General features: G+C 36.5%; 1 protein-coding gene across 1 annotated transcript in view; it reads right to left on the reverse strand.

The window, feature by feature from the left end:
- Positions 1-14,117, reverse strand: part of PLS1 (plastin 1) — a 100,931-nt gene that overhangs the window by 26,749 nt on the left and 60,065 nt on the right. Inside the window, exons 2-8 of the mRNA XM_032408539.1 lie at positions 12,372-12,475; positions 7,933-8,096; positions 6,205-6,334; positions 5,937-6,069; positions 4,334-4,415; positions 1,595-1,760; positions 1,371-1,513 (exon numbers count right to left, since the gene is read on the reverse strand). Of these exons, the coding sequence (XP_032264430.1) occupies positions 1,371-1,513; positions 1,595-1,760; positions 4,334-4,415; positions 5,937-6,069; positions 6,205-6,334; positions 7,933-8,096; positions 12,372-12,441 (888 nt within the window). The 5' untranslated portion in view covers positions 12,442-12,475. The remainder of the gene's footprint in view (positions 1-1,370; positions 1,514-1,594; positions 1,761-4,333; positions 4,416-5,936; positions 6,070-6,204; positions 6,335-7,932; positions 8,097-12,371; positions 12,476-14,117) is intronic.

Below are 14,117 nucleotides of genomic sequence, written 5' to 3' on the forward strand. Positions count from 1 at the left end.
CCCTTGTGCACCCCCCAGGCTAGCCCAACTGACAGCTGAATACAAATGAGTTTGATCCCAAACAAAAGCATCTGAAGCAGAACTACTTAACCAAGCCGCATTAACCCATAGAATCATGAGAAACGATAGGGTTATTTTAAGCTATTAAGTTCTGAGTGGCTTGTTAATAGCAATATGTAACAAATATCCATCCACTAAATGTCTATCTCCCTGTGTAACTGGTGAGCTTCTCAAGAGCTAAATCTTTTCAACCCCTATGCCTGGCATAATACCCCACAGGAAGGATTTAATAAAAATCTGATGAACTGAATTTTAAAATAAGAGAGCTCCCCAAAATAAATTTTTAAATGAGCATATAATAGATGAAAGCAGAGAAATACAATGTCACTTCAAAGAAAGATTGTCATCTAAGCCCATTATGACAAGAACATAATCTGACTGAAGGTGTTAATATATCTAGAGATAAAATACGAATAAATGCCAATGCTGATTAGTCCGGGTGGGGAAAAAAAGCATAGAGAAGGAGTCACAGGGACCCAATCTGGCAATGCATGTCTAGGGAGTGACCATGGGAGAACTGTCAGGCACACTGAGTGTTACAGTTTCATTGGTAAGCTCTCCCGGTAGGGAGAGAAGCATTTCCAGCTATTTTGGTTGAGAAACATACCTGAAGAATTCTTTTTGTCTACTGACTCCCTGTGCCCTCGGATATTTGGTCTCCTATCAGCTGGTTATTGGCAAAGTGGGAGTAAGAGTGTTGAACTGGTCAGGCCCACAAGGGCCGCTAGTCCAGTGAACAGATGAAGTCTCAGTCCAAATTAATAGACTGACATCCTCATTATGACTTAGTCTCTCTGTGGCATATAAAATGGGAAAGAATGCTTTAATCTGCTAGGGCTAGTATCTCCTTCTCACAGCCAGTTGTAGTTCTTAAATACCAATAAACCAGTTTTTCTTTATTGCAAAAGAAAATTTTGTCCTTTTTATATTTTTAAGTCCTTATTTAAATTCCAGTTAGTTAATATACAATGTAATAGTAGTTTCAGATGTCCAATACAGTGATTCAACACTTCCATACAACACCTGGTGCTCATCACAAATGCACTCCTTAATCCCCATCACCTATTTCACCCATTCCCCCATCCACCTCCCTTCTGGTAACCATCAGTTTAAACCAGTTCTTTTTTAAATAAAAGGATTTTGCAATTATAATTGGGAGATCCACCTCAGACAGAAAAATGCAAAATTTCATTTTCTACACTGTGTCCTTATGAATTAAACTTCAATTCGAAATTAATTCTGAACACTTTTGTTTTTTTGCATTCTACATCCTTATTTTATATCACAGTTATGAACATTAAGATATAAACCTTAATGTCTTGGCTGAAGTTTTTGATGGTGCGCCATCCTGCATTGGTCAGGTGGTAGTTCACCCATCGCAGCAGTAATTCCTCTGGAGAAAGCTTCATCAGCTCTTCTAGATCCTCACCTTCATTTAGCAATGCAATTAGAGCTGAAAAGAAAACAATGAAATATAAATTCTTCCCACAGTAAGTACATGTCAATGAAAAGTAAATATTTTTGATGATCTTACCGTCATTCCTGGAAATCTCAATATCAGCCAAAAGACCAACTTTGATGATCTGCCAGAGAAGTCCCAAGACCAAGTGAGGTCTTCCTTCTTTAAGATCCTGTGCACCAATGTTGACCACTGTGCAACCGATGGCTGAGGCAGAATTCAGGGCTAGGTTTAAGTTTTCCTGAATTGCCACAAAGAAAATTACGTGTGAGAAAGTACTTTCCAAAGTCTTACTGACAAGGTGTGAAGGCAAATAAAAAGCAAAAGATTGTGAAAATTCAGATTTTGAAACATAAGTAATATCTATACAAGCAAAACACGACTATTCAAAAAAAAATCCCACGGTTTTAACCAGCACTTTACTACTTGATCTCTTTCCCTTGCTTTCATAGTTACTATGTCATTTTCATCCCTTCGTATTTCTCTTCTTTCATACATCATGATACTACATAAACCCATCATCAGGAGGTAAAAAACTATGTTATCAAACTTTACAATCTTTTACAAATGAATGAGGCTTCTTTTGGATAAAGTTTCATGGAAAACTGGTAGTATTCTAGTCGATCTATTCCCAGAGCTTTAAAATTACTAAAAAAAAAAAAAAAAAGACAGATTTAATATCCCCAGTAACACTTTGCTCCTTCCCAGAGATCTTTTTTTATTCTACATTAGTATACTCTTTCAAGCCTCCTAAAGATCTAGACTATTACCCCCTACTCATATTGGAAGAATGTCATCTCTAAAAATAAAACTGTAAAAGACTTATTAGCCCCTCAGGCCTATCCTGTAGTTATTGCAAAATAGCTATAGAATTTTTTTCTTTATTTTCTTTAATGCACTGCATACAAATGTTAAAAGTAAAACCAGACAATAAATTTGTACGACACTGAGAAATGCTGTATTTCAGAGCCAGTGTCATAAAAAATTATGTGACACGTGTATCCTAAAAATAAGATGTATGAATATTTTCAACAATCATAGATATTAAACAAAGCATCCTGACACTAAGATGTGAAAGAAAATAAACTTCTGGCAATTGCAATCAGAAATGAGCTTCTTCAAGAATGGTAGTTTCTGCTAGGAATATGCAATATTATTGCTTACTGGAAAGTGGGAGACAAGAAAGCCATGTTAGTCAATCCAATTCACATTCCTCAATGAGGATACAGGAAATAGGAGCACCCCTTGGACACTCCAAGACTAACCATGTATCACTGCCGTAAGGTTGTAGCTTTCCTATAAAAGAGGCTTAACAACTTCAGCAAAATCAAGGATTGTATTTGCCAAGAGAAATGAGGGAAATAGCTTAGCATTAGCTCACTTTTAATAGCTGCAGCTCTGACGAGTATATGCCCTAGTTGCTATTACTACCACCACACAAGAGTGGCAGTACACAGTGATTATAAGGTGGGCTCTAGAGCTAGACCACTGGGATCATATCCTGGTTCTGCCACTGGGTAACCTCTCAGTGCCTCAGTTTTCTCATCTGTAAAATCGTAGTATCTACCTTATTTTAAGGGTGCCGGGAAGAGTCAAAGAGATAACTCATGCAGTTTGTTTAGAATAGTGGCTGGTACCCAGTAAGTACTTAGTAACTGTTGATATCCAGCACTGCTCTAGCGATTTTGAGGGGAAAAGTGTGGTGACTATAAATTCTTGGACTTTAACAAGACCTGAATGGGGAAGCTGACTACAGAACAATATATTAAAAAAGAATAGCTCAAATTCTGTGAAATAGTGAAACATGGAGTAAAACTATATAGTACTCTTATTTCAACCAAGAAAAACAGCATCAAGCAAATATTCATTAATAAAAGCAACTCAATTGTTACAATAATATAACCTGAATGCTATTATCTTAAGTAAAGTTCATCTAAAGCCTTTGAACAAGGTTTGTTTGCTTGCTTTTTTGTTTTAGGTGGGCTCCACACTGGGGCTTGAAGCCACAACCCCACAATTAAGACCTGAGCTGAGATCAAGAGTCGGATGTTTACCCAACAGAGCCACCCAGGCGCCCCCCGATCCAAAGCTCTTTGAATCTTTATTTCATTCAGTACAAAATTAAGCTGAATTTTTATTTAATAAAACCTAGTTTTTATAGGAAACTAAAATTATGTTAAATCCAACATTTACATGAATGGACCCTTGAAGGCATTATGCTAAGTGAAATAAGTCAGACAAAGACAAATACTATATGATCTCACTTATATGTGGAATCTAAAACAAAACAAAGCAAAAATTACCAAACTCATAGAAAAAGAGATCAGACTTGTGGTTACCAGAGGCAAAGGGTTGGGGGGGGGCGGGGGGTTGGCGAGGAAAAACTGGAGGAAGGTGGTCAAAAGGTACAAACTTGCAGTTTTAAGATAATTAAGTACTAGGGGTGTCATGTACAAGATGACTACACCTAACACTGTCGTATGTATGTAGCAAAGTTGTTAAGAGAGTAGATCCTATGAGTTCTCATCACAAGGAGAAAATTTTTGTCCTTTTTTTCCTTCTTTCTCTCTTTCTCTTTTATTGTATCTATATAAGAAGATGCATGTTAGCTGAACCTATTGTGGTAATCATTTCACAATATAATGCAAATCAAACCGTCACACTGTATGCCTTAAACTTACACTGTGAAATATGTCAATTATTTCTCAATAAAACTGGAGTAAAAAAAGTTTTGCCTGGGCCTAAGCACCCATTAATAAAGGCCTTACATTTTACAACACAGTACATGATTATTAGCAAAGGGCAAATACTTACAGAAATAGTGAAAGGGGTGAGCTTTTTCTTATTAATGGCTCTTTCATCAATTGTATCTGGTTCAGATAAGTTGATCATTTTGCTATAGAGAAAATGGCAATAATTAAGCTTACGACTCCCAGTTTAAGATAAATAAGTTAAATTATTTAAGACTTTTTAGTTTGTTTTTGCGAGTAGACAAAATAGTTAAATTTTGAAAAGTAATAACAATCCGTTTCTTTAAGATATACTGTGATTCATGTCAGGGACTTACTTTTTAAAATCTAAGAAATATTCTGTAACCTAAAACACATCCATCACTCACTGCAACAGTAATCTTAGCACTTCCTCCTAATTTTTTTTTAAATTGTCTTGCATTTTCTTTATGTGAGTCCTGTCTCTATTTCATTTAATGATCATCAACATTCAGCAGTCTGAAATGTAAAACAAATTCTTTTTTTTTTTTTAAAGATTTTTTATTTATTTGACAGAGATAGCAAGAGAGGGAACACAAGCAGGGGGAGAGGAAGAGGGAGAAGCAGGCTTCCTGCCGAGCAAGGAGCCTGATGCGGGACTCGATCCCAGGACCCTGGGATCATGACCTGAGCTGAAGGCAGACGCTTAACCAACTGAGCCACCCAGGCGCCCCTAAAACAAATTCTTAAGAAGCCAAGTTTCACAAAGTGGTATCAACAGTGTAAAATTACTGTTGTTGCAGAAAGAGCCAGAGACATGGCCTAAAATCTCAATAACTCAAACATTTTAAGAGAAATTAGTATAAAATTTATCTCTAGATTTTAGAATATATTTTGTATTTTAAAATAAAGATAGAAAAATACCCATTCAATTTATAATAGGAATTTCCTCTGAAGGTCAGAGAAAGAGATTGGAACTGTAGGTAGAAGTCAAGGTATATTTTATATGTTACTTAAAAACTAATATCCTGTACTTGTGCGTAGGTTGGAGTTGTTTTTTTTTTTCTTTTTAAGTAAAAACACAGAAGAAAAAGACTGAAAGAAACATGCCAGAATATTAATAATAGCTAACTATGGGTGATAAGAATATCTGTGATACTTACTCTTCTTTGTAAGTTTTCTATATTTTTATAAACTTAAAAAAAAAAAAGACACCTGCTTTGTACAAAGAAGTATGCTGGGACTATAATACACACAACAGAAACAAAGATATGCCCCTAGAGAGTTTACAGTCTAGTGAGCAGAAACATACTGCAAAGAGCCAAGGACATGACAAGACTGACTTAAAACATTAATTTCATTTAACCAAAATGAGATATATCTTTCTTTTACATTTCTTCGTGTCCCTGTCCCAGGCAATAATTCTTTACTAAAAATGAAAAAAAAGAAACCTTGTGAACATTTTTAAATACATCAAAGGAATAACTCAAAACTATCCTGGCATCAGTAAGGAGATAGAAAAGGCATCAGAAAACTAAGAAATTGCATTTGAAGAAAAATTTTGAAAAGCACCTGGTACTTAATTTTCCATGCGATATAAATTCTTCAATATCTACATAGCTACTTGTTCGCTGAGTTGTAGTTTTTACTGAATGCTCATCAATGGGGAAAGGAAGAACATATCTCCCTTAACCTAATGTTCAACTCACCAAAGAAGGATGCCATCTGCAAGTGATTTGAAAAGGCTGCCATCATTGGGATTCATGGGTAGGAGATGCTTACAGTCAGGGTCATCCTCCAGGGCTTTGTTGATCCAGTTAACAAAAGCCACTTTTTCTTCCTCTGAAAACAGAAAATCTTAGTCAGCAAACCAAATTTCACAAATTTTACAAATGAATGGCATCTTAGACTTGATGAAATATCAGACTTAGTGAATGAATCGATGACTGAAAGATCAAATTTAGATTGGCAGGTTACCTGCATAAGAATGCTGTGTGCCCTCACTGGAAATGGATGAAGTTCCTCCAATAGCAGTAATTCCTTCTCTCCTGTTAATTGTTTTGCGGAATGTCCTGCTGATGTCTTTGCTTTTTAACTCTTGCATCAGCTGGAATGGAATATAAGTAAAATTGAGCCTTGATCAGACAATCAAAAAACCTTGCAGTGTGAAGTATAATTATTTAGACTTCTTTATTTATTTGGAATGACATCAAAATAAATCCCAATCAGGTATTCTCACCCTTATTGGTTGTGTACACAGATACCTCTCATATCATCTTACCCAGAGCACAAAATGTATAAACGTCTGCACCCCAAACACTAGAAGAAATTTTGTTATAATTAAGCTTAAATTGAATACACTGAAATTATTCTCCTGTGCTTGCCATGACCTTTTGTTGTGTCTTTTGAAAACTAAAGAATAACTAACTACATGATAAAGATTTTTAAATGCTTTAATGAAGATATTTGCCTGTCTGAACATTGCAAAGTGAAAATCAGTAAGTCAGACACTGTAGGAAATTAGAGAGGCTTGGAGAAATGCCCTCTCCCAATCACTCTCATGATTGGCTAGACTGAATTTAATCAATACTCCAAGCAGCAGCCAGAGTGAGTTTTTAAAAAATCTGAATCTGATCATGTCACTTCACACTCTCTTCTTCCTACATCACTGGCTTCCTATTGCTCTTATGATAAAAATGAAAATCCTACAAGACCCTGCATGACCTGACCCCAACTTACTTCCCCAGCTGCATTCCATTCCCTTACCATCTCGCTCTATCCACACTCAGCTTTTTTCCAAGTGCTTGAGAGGATCTACCATCCCTAAAGCCACACAGAGCCTCCACACAGGCTGTCACTTCCCCGGCCTCGCACATCATTCATTTTCCCCACTCAGCCCCTTAGATCTGTTTAACATCTTTCTTCAGATCTCAGCTCAGTCTTCATAGCTCCCAGGACACATTCCCTGAGTCCCTGGGTTCTCCGGCCTCACCACCAAGTTCTATTTCCATATGACACATACAGTCCTGGTGGCAGCGTAGGAAGAAGTGCTCAGCTGGCAAAGGCAATGTGGTCAAGTCATCTCTCTTGGCCCAAGAGTTTGAAATACATGATATTCAAGATTCAGTTCTACAACCTATTTTTCTTCTGTTGGTTGAGTCATGTATGATTTTTCATCTTGTTCAGTTCCCTGAGCCTTGAGGTACTTTCATAATGAAACAATGCTATCATAGCTAGCACCAAAATCTACCTGGTGGCATTTGCTGAAACTAAAGGTATAACTTATCACAAGGAAATAACCAGCTTCTAGAAGTATAGCTTCCATGCCTTAGCTATGTCAGTCACAAAAAATATTCCATTTCTCAAGACCAAGTACTGAGACATTAAAACATTCTGTATATGGATAGTCAATAAGCACCAAACTCAACTCTAGTTTTACTAGCACGTGAGCTATTACTGTCAAAACCTGACTTCTAACAATTTGAGAATGATTTTTCCCTTTCTTTTATGAATTATTTGTAGACACTATGTTGTTACCATCATCATCATCATCATCATCATCATCATCATCATCACCACCATCATTATAAAGCAGTGCTTTTTTCTGGTCTCTGCAGCCAGATTTAACCAAAGAGAGCAATGACATTACTAAAATTCTGCTCAAAGCTAAAAGATCAGTAACCAGGAGAGGATGGGATTACTTACTGACACAAACTCTTGAAAACTGATTTTGCCATCTTTGCTGTTGTCAGTAACTGCTATAATTTTCTCCACAATCTCGCGCACCTTGTATCCAGGCAGAGGAAGGCTCGCTTCCTTAAACAGGTCCTGAAGTTCATAGTCACTAACATACCCACTGTTGTCAATATCTGTAAAGATAAATTATGAGCTGTCAAATATCATTCGCACTCTTCATTAGAGGTGTGCACCCAGAAGGCCTAGTGGGAGATTCACAGGCAGGTAGAACCTTTCAGGTTTGTTCCACAAGTTGCAGTCACCTTTTCTCCTGTATCTGAACTGTACAAGGCAGTCTATACACTTTGTCAAAAAACTCATATTTAAATGGACTTTATCCACACAGATTTAGGACTCCATGCGTATTTTAAGTACATAGTATGAACACTGCTCTGACAGATGAAAAACCCAGGCTTAGCACACAACTAAATTTCAAAGAATTAAACATGGACAAGTCTCAGATAGCTAGAAGAAACAGCAGCAATGGTCATGAGGGAATACCCACCCAGATTTTAACTCCTTCAGAGAATTTACAAAATGGATCTGCAGGTTCCACATTCTGTATAAAATATGTGCGTCATATTTGTGTACTAAATACAATAAGGTATTTCTGTTATACATTTCACTTGGTGGCAGTTCTGTTTCATTTGTCAATAATTCATTGCTTCTTCATTATGTATTTATGATACCATTATGTAGGCTGAATCATGTTTGATGTCATTTTGACATTAAGTGTTCAAGAAATAATTTCACGCCTGTATTTGGACTTCTGAAAATAGGTTTCCAGGCATTTTCACATTATCACTGAGGTGCCCTTCCCTAGGTTTTCCCTGCAGATTAGATATCACTTCTTGACACAGAACAAAGGCAACACAAAACAGTCCTGCCCAGAGTTGGCAACAGAACTTTGGATTGTTTGGTTAGTTGCCTGGATCCACCTTGTTATATAGGCTTTCTTGGCTCATCTGCTAATAGCTGCTTTGTTTCCTCTATTTCACTTTTTCCTCTCGATGAAAGAGCCATCCTCACTATAACTCAATTAATGATAAAGACAGAAACTTTTCTTTTAAACTCTCATACACAAGTTTTAGAATTAACACTGTTTAGAATAATTAAAAGTTTCTCAACTAGAATCTACCAATAACTAAAATATTGCTATAATCTCAAAAGTCAGCTAGGAACCTTGATATTGCGATAATAATATTATTTTCTTTGAACTTAGAGCAAAATATCATTATTTAATACATCACAAGTTCAGAACTGTTTCCTATAATTCTGAAACAGGCAAATAAACTAGCTGGCTTACTTCTTTACCAGCACTGTGGCAGAGAGTATTTAAAAATAAACAAGATTGAGGGGTGCCTGGGTGGCTCAGTTGGTTAAGTGTCCGACTCTTGATTCTGGCTCAGGTCATAATCTCTAGGTCATGAGACTGAGCCCTGAATCTGGCTCCTAGCTGAGCGTGGAGCTTGCTTAAGATTCTCTCTCTCCCTCTCCCTCTGTCCATCTCCCCCACCCTCGCATGCAAGATTGAGGAAAAGTTGTTTACCTGCTAACCGTCATGCTATACTAACAAGAATACTTAGGAGCTGGGAGTCTGAAGATGAATAGGTCTGTGTGCTTAAATCCCAGCTCCATCCCTATGGCCTCTGTGGTTTGGGTATGATGTGACAAGAAATAATAGATACCATTTAATAAGCATATATTCTGTGCCACATGATTTGTTAAGAACTTATCTAGTGAAATCCTATAACAACCTTGAGGTAGTAGATAATATTATTCTTAATTTTAAAGATGAGGAAATCAAGGCTTAGGTTAAATTATCATAAAGACTAGAGTTTAAAAAGAAATAAGACTTTCCTATAATTCAACAACATCAAAAACAAACAACTTATGATTAAAAACTGGGCAGAAGAAATAGACACTGAACAGTCATAAATGAAGACACTTTTCCAAAGAAGTTATTCAAATGTCCAATACACATATGAAAAGATGCTCAATATCACAAAACATTAGGGAAATGCGGATCAAAACCACAATGAGATACCACTTCACACTCATGAGGATGGCTGTTACAAAAAAAATTTTTTTTAACAGAAAATAGCAAGTGTTGACAAGGATTTGAAGAAATTGAAACCCTTATGCACTGCTGATGGGACTGTAAAACGTGCAGCCACCACAGAAAAGAGCATGATGGTTCCTCAAAAGATTAAACACAGAATTACCATATTATCCAGCAATACCACTTCTGAATATATACACAAAATAACTGAAAGCAGAAATGTGAACAGATATTTGTACACTCATGTTCATAGCAACATTATTCACAACAGCAAAAAGGTAGAAACAACTTAGGTGTCCTTTGACAGATGAATGGATAAACAAAATGTGATGTAGACATAAAACAGAATGTTATAAAAGATGAGGAGTTGGTATTTAATGGGTTTGGGAAGATGAAAAAGTTCTAGAGATAGTGGTATGGTTGCGTAACAACATGAATGTACGTAACACCACTGAACTGTATACTTAAAAGTTATTAAAATGGTAAGTTTTGTTACGCCTATTTTACCAAAATTTATAAAGAAATAAAAAAGAAAGAAGACAAATATTTTAACCTGCCATGTCTCCCTTGAGACCCAAAAAACATCCCATGTAGTAAGGTTGGATGGGCATGTCCCTCTGCCCCTTAGAAAAGTTGTTTGGTAGAAATTATCAGAGAGAAAACTGAGTTCATAAGTAGCAATTTATCTTGTCATGTGCTAGTACATATTGTGCTCGTGTTAGCACTGTCCTCACAGAGAGCAAATTATCCGGCTGTCAGATTTGTTCCATCGATGAATTATTTATTCAAAATATCATTAAATAAATATTGCAGGATTATATGTCCGTGAGTCATAAAGAGTAAAGCTACACAAAGAAAAGGGATTACTAATTCATTCACATTTCACTAAGACTTAGGTAGCACTTCTGTTCAAGCTACCAAACTGCACTATAAAATAAGAGCAATAGCAAACTCAGAGATAACATTTTTATTACTTCCTCTGTTTCAATGCTCAAAATGAGCAGACCAGTCCAATAATTGCCCAATTTTTGTCTTGAAAAGACTCTGGGCACTGCATACAATACTCCATGAAATTTATTATTAATAATAATCTTCTAGAAATCGTATCATATTCATGCAATGCTCTACTGACAAATATACCATCCTCAAAATAATGAAAAGATCAGAATTAAGGCATTCACTATGAGCCTAATTCAGCCACCCTGTAGACTGTATTTGGAAGGTTTGAGTTACTCTGGGGATGGCTGTGCAGGGAGAGGTGGAAGGGCCCAGGGATTTGTACACCTCACTTTACTTCACAGCAATATTTGTAAGTTATGAGCTTCCTGGCAGCTTTACTTTTTTTTTTTTTTTGGAGAGCTTTCTTTTTTAAACAAAAATCTTTCTTTTTTTTTTTTTCCATTGGTCTCTAAAATTCATTCTGCACTACATTTCATCTACATGAATTTTAGTGATTATTCACGAGATTTGTGAGAAATCCAGGCACGGGACCAACTGTGATCATTACATATCCTCCCTGGTCTACCATCTGACTGTTTCTCATGGATTGCTCTTCTGTACCAGAGAAGGAGCCTACTGTGGGAGGGGCAGGGGTGGTGGTGTCACCATCCCAGTGTCCTTTCACTGTGTTCACCTTTCACTTGCATGCTTTTGCAGACTAGAGCAAAAGACATTATTTATATTCCTGTTTGCCACAGGTTTCCTAGGAACAAAGTACGGAAGAATCGCAATCCAACAGAGTATGAGGGGATGTTTTGGGAAGAAAAATACAAAGCTGTCAAATGATAATGTCATAAAGACAAAACACCATTCAGCTTTAAAAAGTGAAAGAAGAAAAATAGGATATGCAGCCTTTAAAAACAACCCCAACATTTTTTAAAATTATGCATGAGGGAGAAGGAAATTAAGACATATGGCCTTTAAAAACAATATTCAGATTTTAAAATATTCTGCATGAAATAAAGTGTTATTGTTAGTGACAAACACATGAAGTCCAGAGTTCAGTTTATAAACAAGGAAGTGTTTCTATATTTTCTCTCTGTAATGAGGATATCATGTCAAGCATATGCAGTTACACTGTCATTCATTAACCTGCATTACTCTTGGCAAAGAAATTATCAAAGAATTCAAAGTCCAATTCTCCTAGAAATTTAAGCCAGTCTTAGTTTATCTTTCAGAAAGAAAGAAAGAATCCAGTGAAACCTAGATGGGGGGGGGGTGGGAAGGAGGGGGAATAAAGCTAGGGGTAAATGGGTGGTAGCAAAACCAATAAAAGTTATTGTTCCATTCCTAGAAGTCTGATATCGAGCAGAATAGCAATGTCGTATTCAGTTTTTCTCGAGCATACCTATTTTATTAAATGCTTCTTGTAGCTCTTCCAGTTCCTCCCGTGAAATGACAGTGGTACTCTTTTCCATCTTTGGAGAAAAGACTACCTTCAGGTCTTTATACCTAGAAAAAGTAAAGTTATAAAAAGAACATTAGCCCTTTGGAAACATTTATCTAAGCAATGCAGAGTACACGGGCAGTACACTATCTAGAAGAAAACACCTGAGAGGTCTGGATGACAAGGAACAAAGAGGAACAGACTCCCCTGGGAACACCACTGCCCAGCATAGGTGGGCCAGACAATAACCGAGTCAGGACAGGGAAGACACACCTATCTTCTACACCTTGTGCTTCTACAGGGCACAGACGTTTCTCAATAGCCTGTACAATTTTCATTTACATTTCACCCCACTATTTCAGTAAAATAAACATTTCGAGTTTGAGAGAAGTGTAGCATTTATAAATGTAAAGGAAGTGGTCAGAAAGTAAAATTTTAAGACATGACTAATGTCCAAAAAAGCAGCACATAATTTTTGAAATATAATTTATTCATTAAAATTTTTCACTGATCATTTAAAGATAACATACTAAGTTGTGTGAAGCCCTCGAAGAGTGTTATGGCTCATGTGTCACTTGTGATCTGTATACCAACTTGCTTAGGAATTTCTGGTGTTTTTTCAAAATGACAGATTTCTGAATCTTACAGTTATTCTGGGGCCTGGTTCTAATCAAAGTATAATTAAATCTTTGGGGTTTTGGGGGGGTTTTTTTGTTTGTTTTTTAAAGATTTTATTTATTTATTTGACAGCAACATAGAAAGAGAGCACAAGTAGGCAGAGTGGCAGGGAGAGGGAGAAGCAGACTCCCCACTGAGCAAGGAGCCCAATGTGGGACTCGATTCCAGGACCCTGGGATTATGACCTGAGCCGAAGGCAGATGCTTAACCGACCAAGCCACTCAGGTGCCCCTAAATCTTTGGGTTTTAAAAAATATACCACTGCCCACTATTTAATCCTACTCTGTTCAAAAAAAGAACCTTAAGAGCTCAAGTTATAGAGCTGATAAAGGGGTAAATGGAATTCATCTTACTCTCCAGATGCAGTATCTTCCATCTCAGCATTAAATAATAAAATTTTATTGAATTCTCACTTTTAGAATGTTTCACTATAGTTAAAACTATAGGCATACTTATTCTGCGTTGAAAGAGATTAAACAGATCTTTTAGAATTTTTAAGCATAATCCCCTAGTTCTGCAAAATGCTAATTCTGTCACAGCTGGCTTTGAATCTCTGTGGTTTTGGTCATCCTGCATATCCGTCCCCATATTCAAAATGGTTTCTACCGCTTGCCTCAAGGTCTAAAAATAGTGATCCAAGGTTGCACCTGGGGGGTGGCTCAGTTGGTTAAATAACTGCCTTAGGTTCAGGTCGTGATCCCGGGATCTCACTCTCACTTTCACTCTCAAATAAATAAATAAAATCCTTAAAAAAAAAACAAACACAATGATCCAACTTTCCCAATTGCAGTCCACAGAAAGGCTGCAAATTAATAGTCCTTGTGTTGACCTCATATTTGAAAGGGTAAATACACCTGGGGTTCTATTCTTTTTGCTCATGCTTATTTGAATTTATGTGATTAGTTAACTATATAAACTATTCTTATTTTCCCACAATGAGACAAAACCAGCAGTTAAACTTATTGAAAAACCAATTACCCATACAATATGTTTCTTATTTTTAAAGCTTTATTTTTTAAGTAATAAAGT

The sequence above is a fragment of the Phoca vitulina genome, unplaced genomic scaffold (assembly GCF_004348235.1).
Source record: "Phoca vitulina isolate PV1807 unplaced genomic scaffold, GSC_HSeal_1.0 scaffold10, whole genome shotgun sequence".
Lineage (NCBI taxonomy): Eukaryota > Metazoa > Chordata > Mammalia > Carnivora > Phocidae > Phoca > Phoca vitulina.